The sequence below is a fragment of the Hyla sarda genome, chromosome 7, assembly GCF_029499605.1.
Source record: "Hyla sarda isolate aHylSar1 chromosome 7, aHylSar1.hap1, whole genome shotgun sequence".
NCBI classification, from domain to species: domain Eukaryota; kingdom Metazoa; phylum Chordata; class Amphibia; order Anura; family Hylidae; genus Hyla; species Hyla sarda.
In genome coordinates this window covers 181930931-181958693 of record NC_079195.1, presented here as the reverse complement: position 1 = coordinate 181958693, position 27763 = coordinate 181930931, and the positions used below count along the sequence as shown (strand labels likewise).

Below are 27763 nucleotides of genomic sequence, written 5' to 3'. Positions count from 1 at the left end.
AATTGTATCTCTTATCCTCAAATTTTTTGGAGGAAGAAGTAATATCATCCTCTGACTCCAGGTTAGAAGATAAGGCATCTATTTCAGAATCTGAATCAGAATCCACATTAATTGTAGGCTTAGATTTTTTAGCAGGAGGAGGATCACAAGTAGTTGGCTTAGGCAGAGCAGCTGCCACAGAGGCCTGGACCTGTTGATTAATTAGTGACCTTAATTCGTCCATAAAAGACGCAGTCTCCTGCTGAACAATCCTGGCCGTACAGGAATTACATAAGGATTTAAGATGTCCTTCAGGTAATTTTTCAAAGCATATGGCACATTTCTTAGGCTTGACTTTAGAAGACTTTTTCGGGGTGTCCTTGTCTCCCTAAAAAAGGAGAGAAGGAATACCTATAAATAGAGGAACAAACCTCACAAGATAAGTAAGTGAAACCCCCAAGGGGCCAGATACTCACTGGGCTGATCGACTTCCCTAGCTCCGCAGACTCAGAGCGAATTGCAGAGGTAGCGTCCATTCTAGCAGAAGACATAAAATGGGCGAGTCTTACCTTTAAATAGCCCAGCTGATTCGGGTTTTGACACCGCCCGGCCATGATTCAAAATCCGCGCCGAGAGAAGAGGCAGAACTTCCGGTCTCCGGCAATCCCGGCACCCCGCGCGCAACGTGACGTCACACGCCAGCGCCGGAGACCAGAAAAGACCAGGGGGGACACGCGCGTGCGCCCAAGGTCTCCGCACGCCTATCTCCCCGCCGCTTAAACTCACCGAGCGCCGCGGCGGGGACTTAGAGGGTCCGGGAGGCTAGCGCAGAGCGCGCGACCCGGAGCAGCAACCTGAGAGGGGGAGATCCTAGGACGACCGACCTCTGCCGCCTGGTATGGCCCACACCTGATCCTGACACCAGCCCCAGGACCAAGAGGTAAAACCTCAATGCTTCCTAAAGGAACAGGAAACACTGAGGGGTTGTCCGGGGAGGGGCCTTTTAACCTCTTTGTGCTTCCTGTTCCTTTATGGTCAATGGGGAGCAATCTCATTGTGGTGCTGATGTGATGATGATATGAAAATACCTCATATGTGGATGTAAAGTGCTCTGTGGGTGCGCTAGAGGGCTCAGAAGGGAAGGAGCGACAATGGGATTTTGGAGAGTGAGTTTTTCTGAAATGGTTTTTGGGGGGCATGTCACATTTAGGAAGCCCCTATGGTGCCAGAACAGCAAGAAAACCCCCACATGGCATACTATTTTGGAAACTACACCCCTCAGGGAACGTAACAAGGGGTCCAGTGAGCCTCATCACCCCACAGGTATTTGACAAATTTTAAATAAAGTTGGACGTGAAAATGAAAAATATATATATTTTTTTAATAAAATGCTAATGTTACCCCAAATTTTTCATTTTCACAAGGGGTAATAGGTGAAAATGCCCCCCAAAATTTGAAACCCATTTCTCTCGAGTAAAGAAATACCTCATATGAGGATGTAAAGTGATCTGCGGGTGCATTAGAGGGCTCAGAAAGGAAGGAGCGACCTTGGGCTTTTGGAAAGCAAATTTTGCAGAAATGGTTTTTGGGTGGTATGTCTCATTTAGGAAGCCCCCATGGTACCAGAACAGCGAAAAACACACCACATGGCACATTATTTGGGAAACTACACCCCTTAAGGAATGTAACAAGGGGTACAGTGAGCATTTACACCCCACTGGCGTTTGACAGATCTTTGTAACAAATATCCAAATGAAAAATTACATTCTTTATTTTCAAGGACCACTGTTCTAAAAATCTGTCAGACACCTGTCTGGTGTTAAGGTTCACTATACCCCTTGTTACGCTCTGTGAGGGGGGTAGTTTCCGAAATGGGGTCACATGTGAGTGTTTATTTTTTTGTGTTTAGGTCAGAACCGCTGTAACCAGCAGCCACCCATTAATCACCAGTTTAGGCCTCAAATGTACATAGTGCGCTCTCACTCCTGAGCCTTGTTGTGCGCCCGCAGAGCAGTTTATGTCCACATATTGGGTATTTCCGTACTTGGGAGAAATTGTGTTAAAAATTTTGGGGGTCTTTTTTTCCCATTTACCTCTTATGAAAAGTATGGGGCAACTAACATGCTGGTGTAGACCCCAACTTTACATTTTCATAAGGGGTAAAAGGAGAATTTCTCCCGAATACGGAAATACCCCATATATGGCCCTAAACTGTTGCCTTGAAATACGACAGGGCTCTGAACTGAGAGAGCGCCATGCGCATTTGAGGCCTAAATTATGGATTTTCATAGGGGTGGACCCGGATGCAAGTGTTACACTTGCCTCCGCCACCAAAAATACTGTATGTCCGTTTTCCCCAAACAGGATGGCTCCAGCTGTTGCAAAACTGCCAACATTCCTGGACAGTCAATGGCTGTCCGGCAATACTGGGAGTTGTTATTTTGCAACAGCTGGAGGCTCCGTTTTGGAAAAACTGACGTACAAGACGTTTTTTATTTTTATTGGGGGAGGGGTGTGTGGGTAGTGTAAGGGTGTGTGTATATGTAGTGTTTTACTCTTTATTTAGGGTTAGTGTAGTGTTTTTAGGGTACATTCACACGGGCGGAGGTTTACAGTGCTCAGTCCTATTTAGAAGAAAAAAACGGAGCACTTACCACTTCAGTTGCTATAGACAGGTACTTTATTTTTCTTCAGGTACAGAAACGACAAGACTTGAAGGCAGGGAAGGTGGACCAGGTCTTGTGCGGGCGGTTCTTAGGTGCTCACATATAGAGGGATGTATGAGGACTAATTTTTTGCGCTGTGATCTGAAGTTTTTATCGGTACCATTTTTGTTTTGATGGGACTTTTTGATCGCTTCTTATAAAAATTTTTTAGGGTATACAAAGTGATGAAAAATACGCAATTTTGGACTTTTGAATTTTTTTTTACGAGTACGCCATTGAACGTGCGGTTTAAACAACAATATTTTATAGTTCAGACATTAACGCACACGATGGTACCACATATGTTTATTTTTGTTTACATTTTTTTTTTTTTTAAATGGTTGGTTGAGGGAAATGGTCATGGTTGAGGAAAAGCTGAATGGAGCAAAGTACAGGCCATCAATTAAGCAGAGGGGGTGGGACCACAGCCAGAGCGATGGGACCCATAAGTATACATCCTCCCCAAGGGGACTACTTACGGGACGGCTGGGGGAAATTTATAACTTTATTTTATATTATATATATATATATATATATATATTTTATTTCTCGTGCTGCCAAGTGTTATATATGGTAAAATCTACAGCTTAGTTCTTTTTACCTTTCAACAAGAAAATGGTCCTAAACACACAGCCAAGACAACAAAGGAGCAGTTTAGAAACAACTCTGTGAATGTCCTTGAGTGGCCCAGACAGATCCCTGACTCCACCATGGGGCCCGGAGTTAACAGATGTCAGAACAATTCTCCAAGAACCTAACCTCCTCCCTCCTAACACAAGTTTTATCAATAAACTATTCAGCTTCCTAATCTCCCACTCTCTGGTACAGATGGCAATTGAGAACACCATTTTGAGTTCCTTGACCTAAACGAACAGTCAAAATCCCCAAAATATTTTTAAAGACCTTTTAAACTACCTTTAACACTTTGTCAGTTTACCATGACTGATGAAGTCACACCAGCACAATTCTAAAACTAGATTGCAATGTGCATTGCCAAACAGCAAAAAATCAAAGTTGAAAAAGAGTGGGGTGTGCTACAGGCACACATAAACAAAACACACAACAACAGTACTCGAAAACATTTTTTTTTTTTACATTTTTCTCCATAAAATACTACATTTTTACAAATTGTTACAAAATTCCTGAACACATTATATACATAAAAAACATTGGGTGCTTCTTTTATAAAAAGTCACAAGCAACGTCACTATTCATCCAGTAAAAGCCATTGCAATTTCCATGAGGATCAGAGTAAAGTTGCCTACTTGAATAAACTCTGCATGATTGATATTTGGGTCAATCGTGGTATGTTTTGAACATCTGAAAGACCAGTAGGCATTCTTTAAAATCCTAAAAAAGGAGGAAAAATAAATAAATAAATATACACACACTGAACAGCTTTGTTAACATGACACAGTAAAACCTAATGGCTCATGTACATATAACAATATGTATGGTCTATATAAAGGGAATGTATTATCTGAAAATGACCCATTAATGACCCATTTAAGAATATTTGGTAAATTTTTGGGGTTTGGGCTCATATGGGGAGATCAAAACTTGCGCAGAGGAAAAGATGCCCAGTGGTTCATAGCAACCAATCGGATTGCCATTTTCAGAGGCCCATTTAAAAATGGGGAACTTCGCAACTTTTCCTCTTCACACGTTTTGATAAACCTCCACAATGGTGTCTGTCAGAGAAAGCTTAGGTATGCATCAACCTGGTTGTACATCCCTATGGTGACGATTCATGTCAGGGTGGAATATTGGTAAAGTAAAAAAAAAAAAAACTGTGACCCGTAGCCGAACGTGACCTGAGCTTGGCGCTCTCAGCCCTTTTCAGGGCTGATCGCTGTTAGGGGTTAGGATTAGGGAGTGAGAGGGAGCCAGCTGTAAAGCAGAAAAGTGTGTCCCTGTGTGGAGGGACAGGCCGCCATTGAGCTTACTTCGTGGGCGGGGCCTAGCGGTCTCCATAGATACTCCCACATCTGAGCTGCGGCGTGCGGGAAAGAACTGCTGTGGGGAGCTGCTGTTGTTGCCGTGATCGGACGCAGACCTGGGCTTTCCCTACATGTTGGGATTGTCTGAGCTCCCTGTGGACCCCTATTGCTGCAGTGCTGAGCGGAGCCCTCTGTGCCCCCTACCTCCCCTGTCATACCTGAGAGGCGTACTGGTTTCAGCGGCTGCTACAGGGGGACGGTAGAAGCAGCTCCTGTGTACCCTATCCTGTCTGTGGACCCCACTCTCCCTGAGGGCTGGTGGAGTGCAGCCTGCTGCCCTGATTTGCTTGTCTGGCTGGAGGACACTGCTGTATGTTGGAGCCCCCCCAACACTGGGGATCTTCTGCTTGTCAATGCCCTGGACTGTACAGTGAGTGCTGCTACTTCATAACAACATAGCAACAAGTCCAAAAAGTCTAAACATGCGGCTGAGGCTGCGAGGCAATCGTCTGAGGAAGACGCATCTTCGGATGAGAGCCACACCAGAGCCAGTGCCCATTCCAGACGGAACTCCAGTGTCCCTACCCCTCTGGTTTCCAAAATTTCCACACACGCTGCCAAAGCCTCAGTCGATTCCCTAGATCGGCAGAAGCTCTGGAAGTCGCTTCACCTGAACAGCTGTTCATCCCTGCATGCTTCCTGCCAAGCTGAGTCCATTGATCAGAAGTTTATTCAACTACTGGCTGCATTCACATCCTGTCTAACTATGATGGTGGCCAAGGTGGATGAACTTAGACAGGAATATGTTATGCTCCGTCATGAGACACAGAAGCTGAGAGAACGCACTGGAGAGGTGGAGCGCAGACTATCGACTGTTGAGGACACCCTCCATCCTTTGCGGGATCAGATGTCATCAGTACAGCACTAACTTAAACAAGTCTTTGATCGAACGGATTATCTTGAAAATAGACTGCGGCGTAACAATATATGTCTAGTGGGACTACCTGAGAAGACTTGGATCCTGTAGGCTTTCTGGAATCTTGGCTGAAGGAAATCCTACCTGCTGACACCTTCTCATATCTTACGGTGGAGAAGGGCGCATAGGGTCCCGGCTAGACCCCCTCCGCCGGGAGCTCCTCCCAAACCATTCTTGACGAAACTGCTTCATTACCGTGATAGAGACGGTATCCTGAGCGCGTTCCGCATCAAAGGAGAGGTACGCATCAATGATTCCAGAGTAGACTTCTCTGTTGAACTCCAGAAGCAGAGGGTTAAATTTACGCAAGTCAGTCAGTCTTCGCCTGCACAACAAGGGATATCGTTATGCTAGCTGTTTCCAGCCAGACCTCGTGTGGTGGATGGAGTGACCACAAAATTCTTCACATCACCGGCTGAGGCCCTCCAGATTGACTTTCTTGTAGAGGCTACTGTTGCTCCTCCCATTTTAGTTAAATTCGTTAGGCTAGAGGATTTGGACTTGTCTGTTAGATATCACTACTGAGGGACTACTTACAAATGCTTCCCTTTATTCCTTGACCGGTTATCAGAGCTCCATAGTGAATTGGCCCATTTAGCTAGCTTAGTTGGGGTTGGGCTGGGGGGAAGGAGTGGGATGGTTTAAGTGCTTGAGTTCTTGCTATTGCCCAACTGTTAGAGTTTAGAGTCTAGGTCTGCACAAGTTCCCAGTGTTAGACAGGGTTTTTCGGGGATGTTAATGTTATTTTCTGCATTTGTTTCTGTGTTGTCTTGGTCTGCTGTTTGTTTGTAAGGTGCATTGGTATGTATGTGGTGTGTGTGGTCGGGGTTCCCAGAGAGCCCCCCCAGATAAGAGGTATTAGTCCGGCTGGTTTTTCCTCCTGTTTTTTTTTTATTTTCTATTGGATTTATGGGGGTCATTTAAGATAATGAGTTTGAATCTCAGGGGCCTTAACTCCAAGTCTAAGCATTCTCTATGTTTAGCTTATGTCAAAAGTAAGGCCCCTCATTTGATCTGTTTACAGGAAACACACATCACAGGACAAAAAAATCCTGGCTCTTAAGAGGGCTTGGATTGCAAGGGGTTATCATTCCACTTACTCTTCCTCTGCTGGGGTGCTGGGGGGGGGGGGGGGGGGGGTGTCCGTGCTGGTGTCTAAATCCCTTCCCATTGAAGTTGCACAGGTGTCTTGTGACCAATTTGGTAGGTTTGTGATTGTCCACTGCTCCCTCCATGCTTTTAGTTTTCTTCTAGTGTCTGTGTATTCCCTTTGTTCCGTGTTGATGTCTTGGAACTACTTACATTTTCCTTTCTTCCTGTTCTTATTATAGGTGACTTTAATGCTGTTCCGGATACAGTTGATCGCACTGGCGTGGTGGACTCTGGCTCTCCTGGTCTTGTTGCCTGGAGTACGGTATTGTCTCTTACTGAGGTATGGCGCTGGAAGCACCCGTCTGACCCAGTGTTCTATTCAGTGGCCCACAAAACCTTCTCCAGAATTGATCTGGCGTATGCGTCGTCCGATCTTCTGTCCATGGTAAGAGACGTCACATATACCACTAGGGGGATCTCTGACCACTCAGCTCTTATACTTACCTTATCGTTAGGCCCTTGTCGTTCTTCTAAATTATGGCACATGCACCCTGGCTGGTTGCAGGAGGAGGTGGTAGTGGCATCTTTGCTTGAAGCCCACAATTGTTTTTGGGAGTACAATGGGTCTCAGACCACCAGAGCTTCTGCCGATCTAGAGAATTGAGGGCTTTGGCAGCGTAAGTGGAAAGTTTAGAAACCAGAGGGGTAGGGACACTGGAGTTCTGTCTGGAATGGGCACTGGCTCTGGTGTGGCTCTCATCCAAAGATGCGTCTTCCTCAGACGATTGCCTCACAGCCTCAGCCGCATGTTTCGACTTTTTGGACTTGTTGCTATGAACTAGCAGCACTCACTGTACAGTCCAGGGCATTGACAAGCAGAAGACCCCCAGTGTTCGGGGGTGGGGGGTTTCTCCGACATACAGCAGTGTCCTCCAGCCACACAAGCAAATCAGGGCAGCAGGCTGCACTCCACCAGCCCTCAGGGAGCATGGGGTCCACAGACAGGATAGGGTACACAGGAGCTTCTCCTACCGTCCCCCTGTAGCAGCCAGTGAAACCAGTAAGCCTCTCAGGTATGACAGGGGAGGTAGGGGGCACAGAGGGCTCCGCTCAGCACTGCAGCAGCAGGGGTCCACAGGGATCTCAGACAACCCCAACATATAGGGAAAGCCCAGGTCTGCGTCCAACCATGGCAACAGCAGCATCTCCCCACAGCAGGTCTCTCCCGCCCGCCGCAGCCCAGGTGCGGGAGTATCTATGGAGACAGCTAGGCCCCGCCCACAAAGCAAGCTCAATGGCGGCCTGTCTTCTGGGAGCCCTCTCACAGGGAAATGCCTACTCCGTTCCCCCCACTGCCACCCGTCCAGACTCACAACACCGCTCCTTTCCCCTTCTCCCCTACGGCAGATACTGGGCTCCGTCCTCTGTCTCCTCCGTCTGGTCCCACTGGTACCACTCTCTGCCCCGTCGCGCACCAGATCCTGAATCCAGCCGCGGCCACCGGCAGCACCAGCCGACTCACCCCTACTTCTGCAGGGTGAGAACCATTGTCGGGATAGACGACGACACCACAACACCACAGTGAATGTGCTTCCCAAACTTCTAATTTCTTATTCCTCCTGCTATTATTACCTCACACGAGCCAAGCCTGCTAATGTTCAAGACTTTGGCGAGCCCCTGTCATCTTAAAGTTCGGAGCTAGACTGGGTTTGCCAGGCTCTGCTCACTCATCTCATATCTCCACTATTTGATACTGGCCATCTTTAACCTTGAATATTGTCAACAAGCTTTGATGATCTTACCTGGTCCCCACTCTGGGTCATTTTGAAAGCACTGTGGGTTATAATCTTCCGACTCCTTAACTATTTTCCGTAATCGATTCAAGAGAACTTGCAAGTCCTAGATGAAAGTAATGTTAAAAGCGATCTTATTGGTTGCTATGGACAACTGCACTACTATTCCTTTGCACAGGTTTTGATTCCCTCCCCCCCCCCACCTCTGCCAGTCTATGGCAAGGCTGTAATCTTACACTTCCCTTAAATTTCTCTTACATTTTTAAATTGATATACAGTACATAAGTTGTATTACTATATATTACCGGATCATTTATTTTTGACAAGGGAACTTCATCTTCTGTTTCTCCTTCTGACTGGCTTTCATCGTCTTCATAATCTTCACTGTCAGATATTGTCTGATTAACAAACAAAAAATGTAAATGGTATATCTACTACAGAAACCCATTAACCCTATCTGTCCCGGTTCTGAAGCCACAAAAAGTCAATTTGCTTTGTGGGTATGTAGTCTCTCTTCCCTACTTCCTGGTTTAGCAGCTGTCCAACACTACAATTCTCAGAATGCATTGCTTTCCCTCAGCTCTTCATCACAGCCTTCCTACACCGTCTACTCCCTTCCCACAGCAATACTCTCAGTTTCCCACCCAGAGCTGGAGTAGAACATTGAATAACACAGCAGACACTGAATAACACTCAGTAAGACTGCAAAAGCTGTTGTATTCATTGCCTGTCTGCTCCACCGCTCTCCTGTGACATTGTTCAGCACCAGGCAGAATGGTATAAACATCTCATTCCTCCCAATAACAATAACAATATATATTTGTATGATAGGGAGATAGTGATGTTGGCTACAAGGGCTGGTCAGTGGCATTGTCCTCACCCAGGGAAACCAGATCCTGCCAAGCCTCCTGAGACAGCAGACAATGAGGCACCATCTTGGGAGGGATACCACACTGAAAATGAAAGTACCCAACTACCTGTCAGAGGTATTTTTGTCAAAAACAGGCTGTCACTACAAATTTGTTTTAACTTCTGCTAGTATTAAAGCAGTGGAAAAACTGGTTTTCAAATCAACCAATGCCAGAAAGATTTGTAATTTTATTTAAAAATTTTGAGCCTTCTAGTACTTAACAGTTGCTGTGTACTACAGTAAACATTGTGTAGTCCTTTCCAATATGACCACAATGCTCTCTGATGCCACCTTTGTCCATGTCAGGAAGTGTCCAAAGCAGGAGCCAATCCCCATAGCAAACCTATCCTGCTCTAGACAGTTCCTGACACGGACAGAGGTGTCAGCAGAGAGCACTGTGGTCAGACTGGAAAGAACTACATAACTTACAGAAGCTGATAAGTGCTAGAAGGCTTAAGATTTTTAAATAAAAGTAATTATAAGTAAATAAAGGTCATTTACAAATCTGTTTAACTTTCCGGCACCAGTTGATATGAAAACATTTGTTTTCCACCAGAGTACCCCTTTAATTTGATACAACACTATATAAGTTAGTTATGTATTTTAGGGGGGATAATTTTGTGTAGATACAAATTTTCCAATACTGGAATATCACTTTAAGGCTGGCTTCACACATTGTATTTTGGTTAAAACCAGGAGTGGGTTAAAGGAAAACTGTCAGATATTTTCTCCCGCACTATCCACAGTACTGGTGGATAGTGCGGGACACGCTGATTCCAACGAGCCCTACCTTACCCGGATCCGCACGGTCGTTCGCCCACAATTGCAGTTTTATTCTATGTGTATATCTTGCTGTAAATGGCACGGGCGGGTCTTCTGCAAGTTAACAGGCACTGACGTAGGCGCCGCTTATGAATATTCATCCCCCCCCCTCCCTCCAGTTAGGAGCAGCGAAGAAAGGGAGAACTGGAGGGAGGGGAGATGAATATTCATAAGTGGCGCTGACGTCAGTGCCAGTTAAGCTGCAGAAGCCCCGCCCGTGCCAGTTACAGCAAGATATACTCATAGAATAAAACTACAATTGCGGTCGAACGGCCAGGTGGATCCGGGTAAGGTAGGGCTGGAGAAAAACAGAGGAAAACCGGAGGAAAAAAAAAAAAAAAGCTTCTCAGTCAATTCCACTAATGATTTTTGACCAAAATAGTGTGTGTAAACAAAGCCCAAAGAAAAAAAGATATATATATAAAAAAAAAAAATGTAATATATATATATATATATATATATATATATATATATATATTTTACACACACAAATCTAGAAATGAAAACTTACCTCTTCAGAGTCAGAAAAATCAGTATCACCCTGAAATGTATTCTGTTGGCCATAAGGTGTACTGTGCGATGTCTAGAAAATAAAATGACAACAAGATTACATTTGTTCATTTGTTAAAAATAAATAATGTTTTATGAAAAAATAAAAATTGACAAAAATGGTTGAATATCCTGTTAAATATCTCATCTCAAAAAACACTAGTACTGCTAATTGTTAAATTGCTAATACATATACAGTGACCCCCCGACCTACGATGGCCCCAACATACGATCATTTCAACATACGATGGCCTCTCAGAGGCCATCGCATGTTGAAGGCAGCATCAACATACAATGCTTTTGTATGTCGGGACCATCGCATAAACGGCTATCCGGCAGCGCAGACTGCTTCAGCTGCTGACAGATAGCAGTTACGGTGCCCCGTGTGGTCCACTGACAATCACTTACCTGTCCTCGGGGCTCCGGCGCGTCCTCTTCGGGATCCCCTGCATCGTCGGCGCTCTCCATCGTCGTCATCACGTCGCTGCGCATGCCGTCCCGTCATTCAATAGGAGCGGCGTGCGTAGCGATGTGAAGGTGGCGACGGAGAGAGAGGATGCCGGGGAAGCAGAGGCCTTGCCGGAGCGTCAGGGACACCACGGGGACGCGGCGACAACGATGGAGGGCGACATCCAGGGCAGCGGTGACGGTCCGAAGCGGCGGGGACAGGTGAGTATAACCTCCAATACCAGTGGTCTTCAACCTGCGGACCTCCAGATGTTGCAAAACTACAACTCTCAGCATGCCCGGACAGCCGTTGGCTGTCGGGGCATGCTGGGTGTTGTAGTTTTGCAACATCTGGAGGCCCACAGGTTGTAGACCACTGTCCTATACTTTACATTGCACGCATCCCTCAACATACGATGGTTTCAACAAACGATGGTCCATTTGGAACGGATTACCATCGTATGTTGAGGGACGACTGTACATATATATAGCAGCAGATCCAGATTAGGTGAGGTGGGTGCAGGCACAATTGAACCTCGGTGCTCTGGTTCCTCTTGATAGGTAAAGTATAACAGCAGCACACCAAAGTAGTGAATCAATATTGTGTTATTTTATTCCAGGGATATAGAGACTCTATATCCCTGGAATAAAATAACACAATATTGATTCACTAAAAAGTATTCTCCTTAGGGAGGAGCACCGCTTCCGGTGTATGGAGATATAAAAAAAAGGCCATTAGCAGTCCACAGGCTTTTTGGAAAAAGGAATATGCAAAGCAGCTCATCCCACCACCTTCATTGGTAGCATTCCCTAAAATCAGCTTTAGCTCCAGTTATGGAGACTCAGAAACTGATTGGGATTTTATGCCAAGCCAGAATCCTCCCCAGAAGGGAAGAGGACCCATCTCTTCCCTTCTGGGGAGAACTCTGGCTTGGCATAAAATCTCGATCAGTTTCTGAGACTAAAGCTGATTTTAAGGAATGCTACCTGTGAAGGTGGTGGGATGAGCTGCTTTGCATATTCCATATATATGTATAAACGTATATATAAATAAATATCTGGTCTGGGTAGAGGATAATTATTTTCAAAAATTCTGACAGCCCAACTTATTGGAATTTTGTGATATGCTTCTAGCGTCATGTGATACACTTCTAGCTCAAGAATACAGTTCACCCTCACTTTGGCTTCCCTTATGTAAAAAGTTGAATTCACCGCACAAAGCATATTTTCATTTTACATAAATCGCATGAACCTTACACTGAACAGTTTAGATGACAACTATTTCAAGTGATATGAAGAAATACTTACATTTCTGCAAGGAGCTGGATCTCTTTTACTAAAACCTTGACTGGTGCGATAACCTGATGGATCAAACAGAAGGAAAATACATCTGTTACATACAATTATGAATGTCCCATATCATTCTCCTCTGAAAGCTTTATCTTCCTTTTATGACCTGTATAAGACTTATTTTTCTGTATACGGGCATGTGTGGGGGCTAATTTTTTGAAGTTTTTTTTTTTGGGGGGGGGGGTATTTTCGTTTATTTACATACACATATATATATATATATATATATATATATATATACACACACACACACACACACACACACACACACACTGCTCAAAAAACATAAAAGGAACACTGAGATAACACATCCTAGATCTGAAGGAATGAACTAATTGTAAGAAATACTTTTGTGGTGTCCCAGTTCGGGATTTGCATCTCATAGTCCTATCAGCTTGAGTCCCTGCACGTCCCCAGGGCTCACCTGCCCTGTACCCCTATAACCTGCATAATTGTATATTATGTGTAAAGGACCTTTGATATAGTTACATGGTTATTAGTCACATGATAATGGTTGTCACATGTTAAAGTCAAATGTTTTGTTACCCAGAGAGCACCAGGTGTGCAGATAACCCACAGCTAGCCTATGGTCTCCTTGCACAGCCCCTCTTTATAAGGAAAGGAGGGGCTGCAATCTGCCTATTTTGCTCTTACACCACACATTACGCTCAGGTCAAGTCCAGTCCAGACGTCTCAGAGTCGGTGTCCAGCACATCTGGAGGCCTCAAGCCTAAATTACAGCCACAAGTCAGTAAGTAAAGTCATCTCTGTCTGCTGTCACTATCTTCAGTCAAGTCAAGTCTATTATAGTCAGCGTGGCTGTGCTAAAGTCTGTCAAAGTCCCTGCAAGTCCCAGCAAACTGCAAGGGTCCCTGTGTTACTGGCCACCTCTCTGGGATCCTGGCCTAGCTGTAAAGACTGTACCATCTGTCTACCTCAGTAAAGCTACCGTTAACCCTGACCTGGCGTTGGACTCTTAATTGCCCTGCCTAACTAGGACTAGAGGTGCTACCGTTCAGATGGTTCTCAGTAAAACCACGCCCTGGCGTCACAAACATTTAGGGGTTAACACCATCTGCCCCTGGGCTACAACATCTGCCCCATACACCTCACATCGCACCCCCGTGGCACACCACACTTTCGTCTTTACATAGTTGAATGTGCTGACAACAAAATCACACAAAAATGATCAATGGAAATCAAATTTATCAATCCATGGAGGTCTGGATATGGAGTCACACTCAAAATCAAAGTGGAAAACCACACTACAGGCTGATCCAACTTTGATGTCCTTAAAAAAAGTCAAAACGAGGTTCAGTAGTGTGTGTGGCCTCCACGTGCCCGTATGACCTCCCTACAACGCCTGGGCATGCTCCTGATGAGGTGGCGGATGGTCTCCTGAGGGATGTCCTCCCAGACCTGGACTAAAGCATCTGCCAACTCCTAGACAGTCTGTGGTGCAACGTGGCGTTGGTGGATGGAGCGAGACATGATGTCCCAGATGTGCTCAATCGGATTCAGGTCTGTGGAACAGGCGGGCCAGTCCACAGCATCAATGCCTTCCTCTTGCAGGAACTGCTGACACACTCCAGCCACATGAGGTCTAGCATTGTCTTGCATTGGGAGGAACTCAGGACCAACCGCACCAGCATATGGTCTCACAAGGGGTCTGAGGATCTCATCTTGGTACCTAATGGCAGTCAGGCTACCTCCAGCAAGCACATAGAGGGCTGTGTGGCCACCCAAAGAAATGCCACCCCACACCATTACTGACCCACCACCAAACCGGTCATGCTGGAGGATGTTGCAGGCAGCAGAACATTCTCCACGGAGTATCCAGACTCTGTCACATCTGTCACGTGCTCAGTGTGAACCTGCTTTAATCTGTGAAGAGCATAGGGCGCCAGTGGCGATTTTGCCAATCTTGGTGTTCTCTGGCAAATGCCAAATGTCCTGCACTGTGATAGGCTATAAGCACAACCCCCACCTGTGGACATCAGGCCCTCATACCACCCTCATGGAATCTATTTCTGACCGTTTGAGTGGACACATGCACATCTGTGGCCTGCTGGAGGTCATTTTGCAGGGCTCGGGCAGTGCTCCTCCTTGCACAAAGGCAGAGGTTGCGGTCCTGCTGCTGGGTTGTTGCCCTCCTACGGTCTCCTCCATGTATCCTGATGTACTGGCCTGTCTCCTGGTAGTGCCTCCATGCTCTGGACACTACGCTGACAGACACAGCAAACCTTCTTGCCACAGCTCGCATTGAAGTGCCATCCTGGATGAGCTGCACTACCTGAGCCACTTGCGTGGGTTGTAGACTCTGTCTCATACTACCACTAGAGTGAAAGCACCGCCAGCATTCAAAACATCAGCCAGGAAGCATAGGAACTGGTCTGTGGTCAACACAGACCAAGAGAAGTGGTCTGTGGTCATCACCTGCAGAACCACTCCTTTATTGGGGGTGTATTGCTAATTTCCTATCATTTCCACCTGTTGTCTGTTCCATTTGCACAACAGCATGTGAAATTGATTGTCAATCAATGAGAACGATTTTAACCTTTATTAGGGAAGAAGCTTATTAACATTTTTTTTTACATTTTACTTTACTATTTTTTTTAGTCCTCATAGGTGACCATTACTTGCATTCTTTTGACAGCAAATATAAACAATGCTGTGCCATAGCAAAGCATTGGTCAGTGTTATTGGCACTCCACTTGTACAGGATGCTGAGGCTGCCTGCTGATTCTACAGACGGAAGCCTTGTAAGAGACCTCAGTCTGTGCTCTCAGCTGATAGGGACACTGCGATTTGTCACGGTGGTCCCATTCAGCTACCTGAGCTAACCAGCAGGAATGTTTAGATGCCACAAACAACTTTGACTGCAGTGTCTATAGGGTTAATGTTGGACATCAGCCCTCTCAGTGATGTCTGACATTAGCTGTGGGTCCTGGATGCTGATAGCAGTCGGGATCCACCAGGTCTGAATCACGTTCAGCTCCTGAGCGCGCTTCATAGACCAAACGCAGGCACAGGGAGCATGTACGCCCTGCATCCTCCAGGGGTTAGGCCCCACTGTTAGTACTGGGAATTACCTCTTTTAAGGCACAAACCTTAACCCCTTCATGACCCAGCCCATTTTCACCTTCATGACCTGGGCATTTTTTGAAAATCTGACCACTGTCACTTTAAACATTAATAACTTTGGAATGCTTTTACTTATCATTCTGATTCAGAGATTGTTTTTTCGTGACATATTCTACTTTATGTTATCGGTAAAATTTCACTGATATTTGCATCCTTTCTTGGTAAAAAATCTAAAAATGTCATGAAAATTTTGAAAATTTAGCATTTTTCTAACTTTGAAAGTCTCTGCTTGAAAGGAAAATGGATATTCCAAATAAATTACATATTGATTCACATATACAATATGTCTACTTTGTGTTTGCATTAAAAAATTGACAAGTTTTTACTTTTGGAAGACACCAGAGGGCTTCAAAGTTCCGCAGCAATTTTCCAATTTTTCTCAAGATTTTCAAAATCGTAATTTTTCAGGGCCCAGTTCAGGTTGGAAGTGGATTTTAAGGATCTTCATATTAGAAATACCCCATAAATGACCCCATTATAAAAACTGCACCCCCCAAAGTATTCAAAATGACATTCAGTAAGTGTTTTAACCCTTTAGGTGTTTCACAGGAATAGCAGCAAAGTGAAGGAGAAAATTCTAAATCTTCATTTTTTACACTCGCATTTTCTTGTAGACCCAATTTTTGAATTTTTACAAGGGGTAAAAGGAGAGAAATCACCCTAAAATTGGTAACCCAATTTCTCTTGAGTAAGGAAATACCGCATATGCGTATGTCAAGTGTTCGGCGGGCGCAGTAGAGGGCTCAGAAGGGAAGGAGCGACAATGGGATTTTGGAGAGTGAGTTTTTCTGAAAGGGTTTTTGGGGGGCATGTCCCATTTAGGAAGCCCCTATGGTGCCAGAACAGTAAACCCCCCCCACATGTGACCCCATTTTGGAAACTATACCCCTCATGGAATTTAATAAGGGGTGCAGTGAGCATTTACACCCCACTGGCGTTTGACAGATATTTGAAACAGTGGACTGTGCAAATCAAAAATTTTATTTTTCATTTTCACAGACCACTGTTCCAAAAATCTGTCATACATCAGTGGGGTGTAAATGCTCACTGCACCCCTTATTACATTCCGTGAGGGGTGTAGTTTCCAAAATGGGGTCACATGTGGATATTTATTGTTTTGCGTTTGTCAGAACTGCTGTAACAATCAGCCACCCCTGTGCAAATCGCCTCAAATGTACATGGTGCACTCTCCCTTCTGGGCCTTGTTGTGCGCCCCCAGAGCACTTTGCGCCCACATATGGGGTATCTCCGTAGTCAGGAGAAATTGCGTTACAAATTTAGAGGGTCTTTTTTCCCTTTTACCTCTTGTGAAAATGAAAAGTATAGGGCAACACCAGCATGTCAGTGTAAAAAATTTATTTTTTTACACTAACGTGCTGGTGTAGACCCCAACTTCACCTTTTCATAAGGGGTTAAAGAAGAAAAAGCCCCCCAAAATTTGTAAGGCAATTTCTCCCGAGTACGGCGATACCCCATATGTGTCCCAAAACTGTTGCCCTGAAATACGACAGGGCTCCAAAGTGAGAGAGCGCCATGCGCATTTGAGGCCTGAATTAGGGATTTGCATAGGGGTGGACATAGGGGTATTCTATGCCAGTGATTCCCAAACAGGGTGCCTCCAGCTGTTGCAAAACTCCCAGCATGCCTGGACAGTCAATGGCTGTCCGTCAATACTGGGAGTTATTATTTTGCAACAGCTGGAGGCTCCGTTTTGGAAACAGTAGCGTACCAGACGTTTTTCATTTTTTGGGGGGAGGGGGGCTGTGTAGGGGTATGTGTATATGTAGTGTTTTTTACTTTTTATTTTAGGTTAGTGTCAGTGTAGTGTAGTGTTTTTAGGGTACAGTCACATGGGCAGAGGTTCACAGCAAGTTTGCCGCTGGAAGTTTGAGCTGCAGCGCAAAATTTGCGCCATCTCAAACTTGCAGCACTCACTGTAAACCTCCGCCCATGTGAGTGTACCCTGTACATTCACATTGGGGGGAGGGGGCAAACATCCAGCTGTTGCAAACTCCGAGCATGCCCTTTGGCTGTCCGTGCATGCTGGGAGTTGTAGTTTTGCAACAGCTGGAGGAACACTGGTTTGGAAACACTAAGTTAAGTAATAAACTTTCAAGTGTTTTGCAACCAAACTTAGTGTTTCCAAACCAGTGTGCCTCCAGCTGTTGCAAAACTACAACTCCCAGCATGCATGGTCTGTCAGTGCATGCTGGGAGTTATAGTTTTGCAACAATTGCAACAGCTGGAGGCACTGAGGTAGGAAACGGACAATGTTTCCCAACTAGTGTGCCTCCAGTTGTTGCAAAACTAAAACTCCCAGCATGCCCAGACTGCCAAGGCATGCTGGAAGTTGTAGTTCGGCAATATCTGAAGGATCAGATGTTGCCGAACTACAACTTCCAGCATGCTTGGGCAGTCTGGGCATGCTGGGAGTTGTAGTTTTGCAACATCTGGAGGTCCACAGTTTGGAGACCACTGTATAATGGTCTCCAATCTGTGCTCTTCCAGATGTTAGAGAACTACAACTCCCAGCATGCCTGGACAGACTGAGCATGCTGAGATTTGTAGTTTTGCAACATCTGGAAGAGCACAGATTGGAGACCATTATACAGTGGTCTCCAAACTGTGGATCTCCAGATGTTGCAAAACTACAACTCCCAGCATGCCCAGAAAGCCAAAGGCTGTCTGGGCATGCTGGTAGTTGCAGTTTGAAACTCTCAGAGGCAGCAGTGAGATCGCTTTACGGCGATCTCACTGCTGCCAATGAAGATGCCGCACTGCTGCCGGAAACTCACCTCCGGGACGCAGCGCAGCCAGGACCGCACGGAGGACGCCAGGACCGCATGGAGGACGCCGGGACCGCTCGGGACACCGCTCCGACGGGTAAGTGACGCCGGGGGACGGGTCAGGGACACTTAGCAGAGCGGTGTGTGTCCCGATCCCCGTGATCGGAACTCACACACCGCGCTGCTAAGTATTCTGATAGCGAAACGCTGCTATCAGCTAGTCAGATTTGACCAGCTGATAGCAGCGATCGCTGGGGGGGGTGGGGGACGAAACCCCCCGTGGTCGCACGGTAAGATGGCTGGCTATCAGTGATAGCCACCATCTTTCCGGGCGCTGCGGGATGCCGCGAGTAGCGGCAGTAATGTCCATGACGTACCTGTATGTCATGGGTCGGGAACACCTTGCCACCCATGACGTACAGGTATGTCATAGGTCGGGAAGGGGTTAAAGGGGTACTCCCGTGGAAAACTTTTTTTTTTTTTTTTATCAACTGGTGCCAGAAAGTTAAACAGATTTTTAAATCACTTCTATTAAAAAATCTTAACCCTTCCAGTACTTTTTAGGGGCTGTATACTAAAGAAATCAAAAATAGAAATGCATTTCCTCTGATGTCATGACCACAGTGCTCTCTGCTGACCTCTGCTGTCCATTTTAGGAACTGTCCAGAGCAGGAGAAAATCTCCATAGCAAACATATGCTGCTCTGGACAGTTCCTAAAATGGACAGCAGAGGTCAGCAGAGAGCACTGTGGTCATGACATCAGAGGAAATGCATTTCTTTTTTGGATTTCTCTGTAATATACAGCCCCTAAAAAAGTACTGGAAGTACAAATCTGTTTAACTTTCTGGCATCAGTTGATTCTATGATGACAGCTAAGACTAAGGCCCGGTAGGGCGGAAACGCGTCAGAGGGGGAGGTTTCGACCTCCAGCATGCTGGTTGCACTTTTTGTATCTCCTGAATTTTTTATGGATTTCTAAATAAATGGATTTTTTACCGGTGCTGTGACTACACTTTGATTTACAAATCTGTTTAACTTTCTGGCACCAGTGGATTTAAAAAAAAAAAAAAAAAAAAAAAAGATTTCCACCGGAGTACCCCTTTAACCTTTTTGGTCCTAGTTTGTGGGACTCTCTTACAAAAATTAGGACTGCTGGCATCTAAACAAGCAATCGCCAATCTATATGCATTATCGTTCAGATTCTCCTCTTACCCGGTGATGTAAAGCGCTTCATGTACAGATCCTTGTGTTGTTCAAAATACTCCCACTCCTCCACAGAAAAATATACAGTGACATCCTGACACCTTAAAGGAACCTGTCACATACAAGCATACAGTCATTATCCAGACACATTATCCCTACATGTTATGATATAGGGTGACAGAATTCCGAGCAGTACTCACCTCTCCAGTCAGCAGCTCAATGATCTTGTTGGTGACTTCTAAGATCTTCTGTTCATTATGTAGCTCATGGGTTAAGGAGTTAGGTGCAGGCAGCATGAGGGTCCGCTGGATACCTTTCTGCACGGTCACCCCTTGGATGGAACCGCTGGGTATAACATGCTCTCCAGATGACTTTAGAATTACATATTCCTGTTGTTAAGGGAAAGTAATTAAAATGTACTCTTCCTTTCTACTAGCATTATTCCATAAAATAGTTCTACTCATATCAATGATGACTGGTCACGCTATCTTTTTTTTCAGAATTCCTCACCCCTCTAGAAAGCAAATAGATGATCTGCATTGTGAGCTCCATGATCCTCTTAATCACTTGACTTCTTTCCTTATACATCATCAGGTCTTGGTAAACCGACGCTGATGAAGGCTGATGCTTATAGCTTTGAGGAGATATCTAAAACCAGACATGTATTTAGCAACCTTAGAAAGTAGTTCTTCATATTTCATTTATTCCAAAGATGACAATTGGGAAACAAAAACTGTATATCACAAATTAAAAATGTAATTTACAATACCCTTACAGCAGAGAATTATATTGCTTCTATACTACTGTACAGCGGTCCCTCAAGTTCCAATTAGAGATGAGCGAACTTACAGTAAATTCGATTCGTCACAAACTTCTCGGCTCGGCAGTTGATGACTTCAAGAGTCTCCTAGGACTGTATCCACCTTTTCCAGCCCACGGGAGCACCTGAAAGCTGAACTCATTTATGCAGGAAAAGTCATCAACTGCCGAGCCGAGAAGTTCGTGATGAATCGAATTTACTGTAAGTTCGCTCATCTCTACTTACAATATTAATTGGTTCCAGGACGACCATTGTATGTTGAAACCATTGTATGTTCAGACCATAACTCTATGGAAACCAGGTAATTGGTTCTGAAGCCACCAAAATGTCATCCAAAAATAGGAAAAAGTGAGGATTAAAGAAAAATAAGTAGATAACTAATACAGATAAAGCAAGATCGTACATATAAAAGTAAGAAAGATCTGCTGGGAGCTGTAAATCACTGTCTGTCAGTGTTTCCCAACCAGGGTGTCTCCAGCTGTTGCAAAACTACAATTCCCAGCATGCCCGGACTGGTTGGGAAACAATTGTTTATGTAGAGGACAGAAGCTTCTTCAGGGTCCTATACAGTACACACAGTGTCCCAAATGGAGCCGCCCTTACTTGGTGTCCAAAAGAAGCAGCTAACCCTGGCACACGTAAGGAGTAGTACAGAACTTGTAGTTCCTCCCTGTACTGCAGGGGGTGCTACCAGACAGCCAGTCAGTGCATGTACTTCAGTAATAGAGGTGATTTACCAGTGAATGCCCATTCTGATTGGTCGGTTCCTCCAGTTGTGACACGTTTCACAGATCCTGTCTGTACATTGTATGTTGAGTCTGGTTTCAAGTTACAATGGTCCAGAACAGACCATTGTATGTTGAAACTATTGTATGTTGAGGCCATTGTAAGTTGAGGGATAACTGTATAAGTATGCAGGGCGTACCTTTACGACCTCCGCCCACTCCCCTTCTATAACGCAGTCTAAGGAGCTGAGCCCACATCACCTGTGACTAATGCCGGAAAAGTTAATAAATGTGAATTAACCCCTTCCCTAATAAAAGTTCTGGTGCATAAATATCCGAACTATAAAAATATAATGCTAATTAAACCGCACGGTCAATGGCAAATGCGTAAAAAAAATACCAGGACTTCCGGTTCCGGCGCTGCCATGAGAGGACGCGGCTAGCAGAGCTCCCGCGCCTCCCGACTCTTATCCGGTCTCTCCAACAGCCTTGTGACCCCTCCGGGACCCCGGTACCCACGGATCCCCGCTACACTCTCCAGCCCTGCTGTATGGAGCGTTACCTGCTACGCCGACCCAGAGATTCACCGGCCTCCCGCATCTCCCGCCCGACTTCAGCGAAGCGCGCTGCGACAGCTCCACGTGGGTCGGTGTCGGCAACGCGAACACTGCAGAAGCGCCTGTCCCGCTTCTCCTACGGGCAGTCTCCCACCCGCTGGAGCCCGGTACCTTCTGGACAGCTCTGCTCCTCTCCGGTGGCGGCCTCGTCAGCGCAGCTCAGTGCTCCCTCCTCGGACTCTCCTGCAGCGGAGGACGTCCTCACCGAGCCTCGCACCCTGCAAGTGGAGAGCGCTTATATCGGAGGTACTGCTTACCCAGCGCAGGTCAGTGTTTCCCCGGTGGGGCCAGCTGATCCCCTACCGATGACTCTGTCTCCTGCTCAGGACTGTAAATCACATAAGAGACCTGCATCTCCCTCCCTGGTCCCCTCAGGGGGTGCAAGTGGCATCATGGCGTCCAACAGGCCCTCTAACTCTAGCCCTCCTCTCTCTCAGTATCCAGCAGAGTTGCAGGTGGGTTCCCCCCCCCCCCACCTCCTCATCCATGCAGCCCGTCCCTACCAACCTATTGGGCAGCCCTGGGAGCCCATCTGTCCCTGCTCATCCACAGCCTGCCTTTACACCACAGACTGTCAATTTTAAAGCATTGGCTGAACAGATAATGGCGCAGATTGTCCCAGACATACAGAAGTCCTTGGAAGCAACGCTGCAGGCGTCCTTTGATTCACTGAGAAGGAACATTTTTCAAACTAATATATCTGTGGCTGCAGTGCGCTCTGATGTTACTGATCTCCAGGCCCACCAATCTGATTTATCTAATCAAGTTGCTGACCTAGCGCAGGAAAACGCCAACCTCTGGGCTAAGCTTGATGATCTGGAGAACCGCTCGAGGCGAAATAACCTACGTATTGTGGGGCTTTCTGAACAGATACTCTCCCCAGACCTTCAGCACTTGTGCGAGATTGAATTGACCGAGGCTCTGGGCCTGGATCATTACTGTAGGGTGGAAAGGGCTCATAGACTGGGACCTGACCTAGGGAAATCGACCTGACGCCCTTCGTTCATCTCAACCTGGCCAGCAGAGCAGACCACGCCAGGTCATCTTCAAAACTGTTGGACTATAATGATCGACAATCCATCCTAAGAGCCTTTCGGAGGCGCACTGCACCGCTAATTGTTCGGGACTGTCGCATTCTTATTTTCGAAGATTTTTCTGCACCTGTTGCTAAGAGGCGCAGGGCCTTCAGTGGAGTTTGTTCCGACCTGTTCAATAGGAAAGTCAAATTCCAATTACAGTTCCCTGCTATCCTGCGCATTTTTCACGAAGACGGGACTTCCTCGGTTTACCGAACCCCAGCTGCAGCGTAGGCAGCATTGCTTAGTCCTGCTGGACATGATTGTTTGAGGAGGCCCCAGAGAGACGCTACTGAACCTCTCCCTGCCCGCTCATCCGGACGGGGGAGTCTGCTCCTAGATGTCTCCTGATCACTCCCTTGTTTATCCATGTGTCCCTCTGCTGTGCAGGGCTAATAGCTGGAGTGGGGTCTAGGTATCCTGAGTGGTTATTTTTGTTATTGTTCATTTTTGGGTCCTTGGGACCTAAGGGGAGCAGTGTTTGCACTTATGATGGACTAGGGGGTGATATTGCTCCTCCACCGGGATTCTGGGTTTGTCGGACCTGGGACTGCCGATTTCTTTTGAGGGGTAGTGGGCTAATAAATCAGTGGGTGGGGGGGGGGGGGGAAGTTGGGGTTGAAGTTCACCTGGCTATGTTTTCACTTACATGTTTAGTCGGGAGGTTCGCACACTTTCTGGCAGAAAAAAGCGAAGTCCCGAGCACGGTGCTGACGGTCGACTGACGGTCTTTACGCACGTAGTGCAAATTCAGTTCTTGTGTTAACTAGAAGCGTTAGAGCTTAGTCGCCTCGAGCCTGGTCCCTGGATTGTTGGTCGGGCGGCAGTCTCTAACGGTAGTAGGGTTGTCGGTATACATTGAAGGAGTGTGTGGTGTTTGAGGTGTTTAAGAGGCCTGCCTGATTGTGTGTGTGTGTTTTTTTTTTCTCTCTCTTTTTTCTTCTCTCCTTGCTTTTAGAGACATGCGGATCATCTCGTGGAATGTGAAGGGGCTCCGCTCCCCTAACAAAAGGATGCAGATACTTAGACGTCTTTGCAGACGATATTGCACGCATGTCCAAACTATGGGTAGGTTCTGTTCTGGGATCCCTGGCAGTAGGAGGTAAGGGGGGTACATTACTGCTTATTCACAAAAATTTTGGGGGGACGATTGTGTCTCATGAAACGGATTCAGAGGGGCGGTGGACGTGGGCTCACTTAAGATTCGAGGGCCGTGACTTTAGTTTATACTGTTGCTATGCACCTAACGGGGATAATAGACCTTACTTTCAGGCTTTGGAGGACAGGCTCTTGGCAGACACGCTTCCTAATAAGATTGTAGGAGGAGATATGAATGCTGTGGCTACGACAGACGAGGATAGGAAAGGTGGGACGGCTGACAGGACGGTTCCTCGTACGAGCGACAGGGTGTTTGGGGCCTTTCTGGGTTCGGTAGGTCTGAAGGACATGTGGCGGTTAATGCATCCAGATAGTAGGGACTTTTCCCACTTTTCACACAGTCACTCATCATGGTCCCGTATAGACTACCTGCTGGTCTCCCCCGATTTAGTGCCCCGGGTAGCGGACACGGACATACATACCAGGGTAATTTCCGATCACTCTCCCATCTTATTGCTCCTAGCGGACTCTTTCCCGAAAGGGTCCGACTTCCAGTGGCGCTTCCCTGCTTACATGTATAAGGACGACAATTTCGCGGACTCGTTGAGAAGCTGGTGGCAAGAGTTTACATGGGATAATGGTACTCATACCAGTAATGCACCACTTTTCTGGGAGTCTGCTAAATCTGTTTTATGGGGTCGCCTAATTACTTATATGTCAACGGTGAAGAAGAAATCTCTTCACTTTCAAGAGGCTAGCACGGCGCTACAGAAGGCCTACACTGATTATATTTCTCGTCCCTCGGCGGCGCTGTGCCAGGCTTGGAAGGCAGCAAAGACAACCTTTGATCTGTGGTCAGAGCGAAAATGTATGGCGACTTACTCCCGTTTTAGAGCGGAATTGTTTCGATTCGGCAATAAATCAGGCCGCCTCTTGGCACGCCTTGCCAAGGGACGACATTCTCCCCAACACTTTTCCTCCCTAAGGGACGAATCGGGCACGACGCACTCCGACCCTAAAACTATCAACTCCCTCTTCTGCTCATATTATACCGCGCTTTATGCTTCTTCGCCTGCTGACATGGTTGCTGGCGGGGCGTTTCTGGAGTCGGTCACCCTCCCGACCATGACCACTGATCAGCGTGATCTTTTGAACGCTGACTTTACAGAGGAGGAGGTGCGCAATGCGATCAAACACCTTCACAACTCCAAGGCACCTGGCCCGGATGGGTTCACGGGCGAATTTTATAAGATCTTGGTGGAACAGGTGGCGACTCCTCTGACATCCTACTTCAACCATGTTTTGCGCACTGGCTCTCTCCCCCTTCACTCCAACATGGCCACGATCAAACTCTTGCTGAAACCGGGTAAGGACCCCCTACTCCCCCAATCTTATCGTCCCATCTCGCTAATCAATCAAGACCTCAAATTAATGTCTAAAATAATGGCGGATCGCCTCAGTATCTCCCTCCCTTCATTGATTGGTCCTTCACAAGTGGTCTTCATACGTAAATCGCTCAGCTGTGACTAACATTCGAAAGGTCCTCGCGGTCCTGGATAGGGTGCAGCACCGCCCCAGACCGGGTAAACATCCAGTGCTGTTGGCACTGGACGCTGAAAAGGCGTTTGATAACGTCAAATGGGACTGGCTTGGGATGGTGCTTGACAAGATGGACATCACCGGGAGCTTCCGGACCTTTCTGAACAGTATGTATTCCTCGCCACAAGCTAGGGTGTTCACGTCCGGTGTCCTCTCCCCCTCGTTCCCCCTTTTTAAGGGGACGAGACAGGGATGTCCACTCTCTCCGCTATTATTTAATGTAGCACTTGAACCTCTGGCCAGATATCTTGAAGATTCCTCGATTTATCGTGGTATCCCTATTCAACGCACGGAGGTCAAATTGACCCTCTTTGCAGATGACATACTTATCTTTATGGCAGATCCCAAGGCTCATTACTCTACTCTGATGTCAACGTTGACTCACTTTGAGACTCTCTCGGGATATAAAATTAACCAATCTAAAAGTGAACTTTTGTCGTTGGGAACCCCGGGATCCTCCTCCTACTGGGCTGCACTCAATATCCCCGAGGGGCTCCTTAAATCTTCCATCACGTATCTAGGGATCAAAATAGGGAAGTCCCCGTCCTCCATGTATACCTTGAATTACCCCCCACTTTTGCAACAGATCTGTAACGAACTACAAAAATGAAGCCACCTGCCAATCTCTTTCCTGGGCAAATGTCACCTGGTAAAGATGATTAGTTTTCCTAGACTCCTATATCATCTGCAAACTTTACCTATTCTCCTGAAACACAAGGACATTAACACTCTTAATTCAGCCTTTACTCGTTTTATCTGGTCGGGCAGGCGTCCTCGCATTTCCCTCCAAAAATTGATGCTTCACCGAGTGGATGGGGGAGTGGGTTTCCCCAATCTCCGAGGCTACAATTTATCGTGCCTCTTTAGACATATTCTGGACTGGATATACACCTCCAGCTTTCACTCCAATTTTGAGATGGAGGCAGATTACGCATCCCCCTGGAATTTGGTGTCCTGCTTACATTCTAAATTATCGTGCCTGCCCGCACATATAAAACGCTCTGTCTTGATTAGGGACACGGTAGTGACATGGCGGTCAGTACGCAAGGCCTACAATCTACCCTTTCTATTGTCTGGGAGGCTACATCTGTGGGGTCATCCGGAATTTCCCCAGGATAGGGAGAATGCACTGTTTACTCAGTGGAACCGCAAAGGGTTGAGCACAGCTAAGCAACTAATGCATCCTGAGGTAGGTCGCTGGTTTACCCCAAACGAGCTCTTACAGCAATTTGACATGCCTCCCTCTCACTTTCTCCAGGTGTCACAAATGATGTCCTTCTGTACCTCTAGGCTCCGGGATCCGAGTTCGGAATTACAGCCCTCACCTCTGGAGGATTTTATAGGGACGCAGCCCAAAAAGTTGTCCATCTCTACCTTATATGAGAGTCTCTAAACACACTCTTTTTGACAAGTGGGAAGCAATCTTGCAGGACCCCGAGACAAGAGAACACATACTGGAAGGATGGACAAAGGTTAGGCAGAATGTCATAAATGAAAGGTGGCGGGAATCTTACTTTAAAATGATGCACTTTGGTTACCTGGGCTTTAACATCCCGGCCTCGGCAGCATTTCCTGACAGGATCACGTCATGCCCGAAATGTAACGCTCCTGCCTTTCTGCATGGTATCTGGTCCTGTGAGAAAATTCAGCTATTCTGGAGGGAGGTGGTGGAATACATTTCCAAGTTTTGGAAGGTTAGCTTACCATTGACACAGCGTGCTCTCCTGTTCCAGTCTGTTGATGCATCCATTATGGAAGAGACAGGCCTACGGTCACTGCCCAGGTTCATTCATGTCATACTCCTGGTGGCTAAACGTATAATTTTACGTGAATGGTTCAAACCCGCGATGCCGTCTTTAGCGGCAGTGGTGGAAAATCTCAAGGACTTTTTGGAGGTCGATAGACTGGACACGGAGAGGCATTGTGAGAGGGATGCTAGGAAATTCTTTGCTAAATGGCGCACCTTCTTGGCTGCCCACTTCACTAAACCACAAATAGACGAAATTGTACTGCCGTTCCGTCATACGGAATGGTACTCTTTGGCTTCTCCCAGCAACACTTTGGGCCCACTTCCCCTTTCTGATGACAGGGGTTGATTCGTTGATTCTCTCTTGCTTCTATATTCTTCTCC

At 46.4% G+C, this 27763-nt stretch overlaps 1 protein-coding gene across 4 annotated transcripts in view; it reads right to left on the bottom strand.

Annotated features, from left to right (window-relative positions):
* Positions 1–3270: 3270 nt before the first annotated feature.
* Positions 3271–27763, bottom strand: part of LOC130282812 (uncharacterized) — a 42555-nt gene continuing 18062 nt past the window's right edge. For 3 of the 4 annotated variants that reach the window (XM_056531607.1, XM_056531610.1, XM_056531609.1), the window contains 8 exons: positions 20208–20345; positions 19898–20086; positions 19707–19809; positions 12522–12574; positions 10729–10800; positions 8791–8883; positions 8495–8591; positions 3736–4034 (listed from right to left, as the gene is read on the bottom strand). In XM_056531607.1, the coding sequence (XP_056387582.1) occupies positions 4027–4034; positions 8495–8591; positions 8791–8883; positions 10729–10800; positions 12522–12574; positions 19707–19809; positions 19898–20086; positions 20208–20345 (753 nt within the window). In that variant the 3' untranslated portion in view covers positions 3736–4026. Of the gene's footprint in view, positions 4035–8494; positions 8592–8790; positions 8884–10728; positions 10801–12521; positions 12575–19706; positions 19810–19897; positions 20087–20207; positions 20346–27763 lie in introns of all 4 variants that reach the window. The other variant, XM_056531608.1, reaches the window with a different exon arrangement.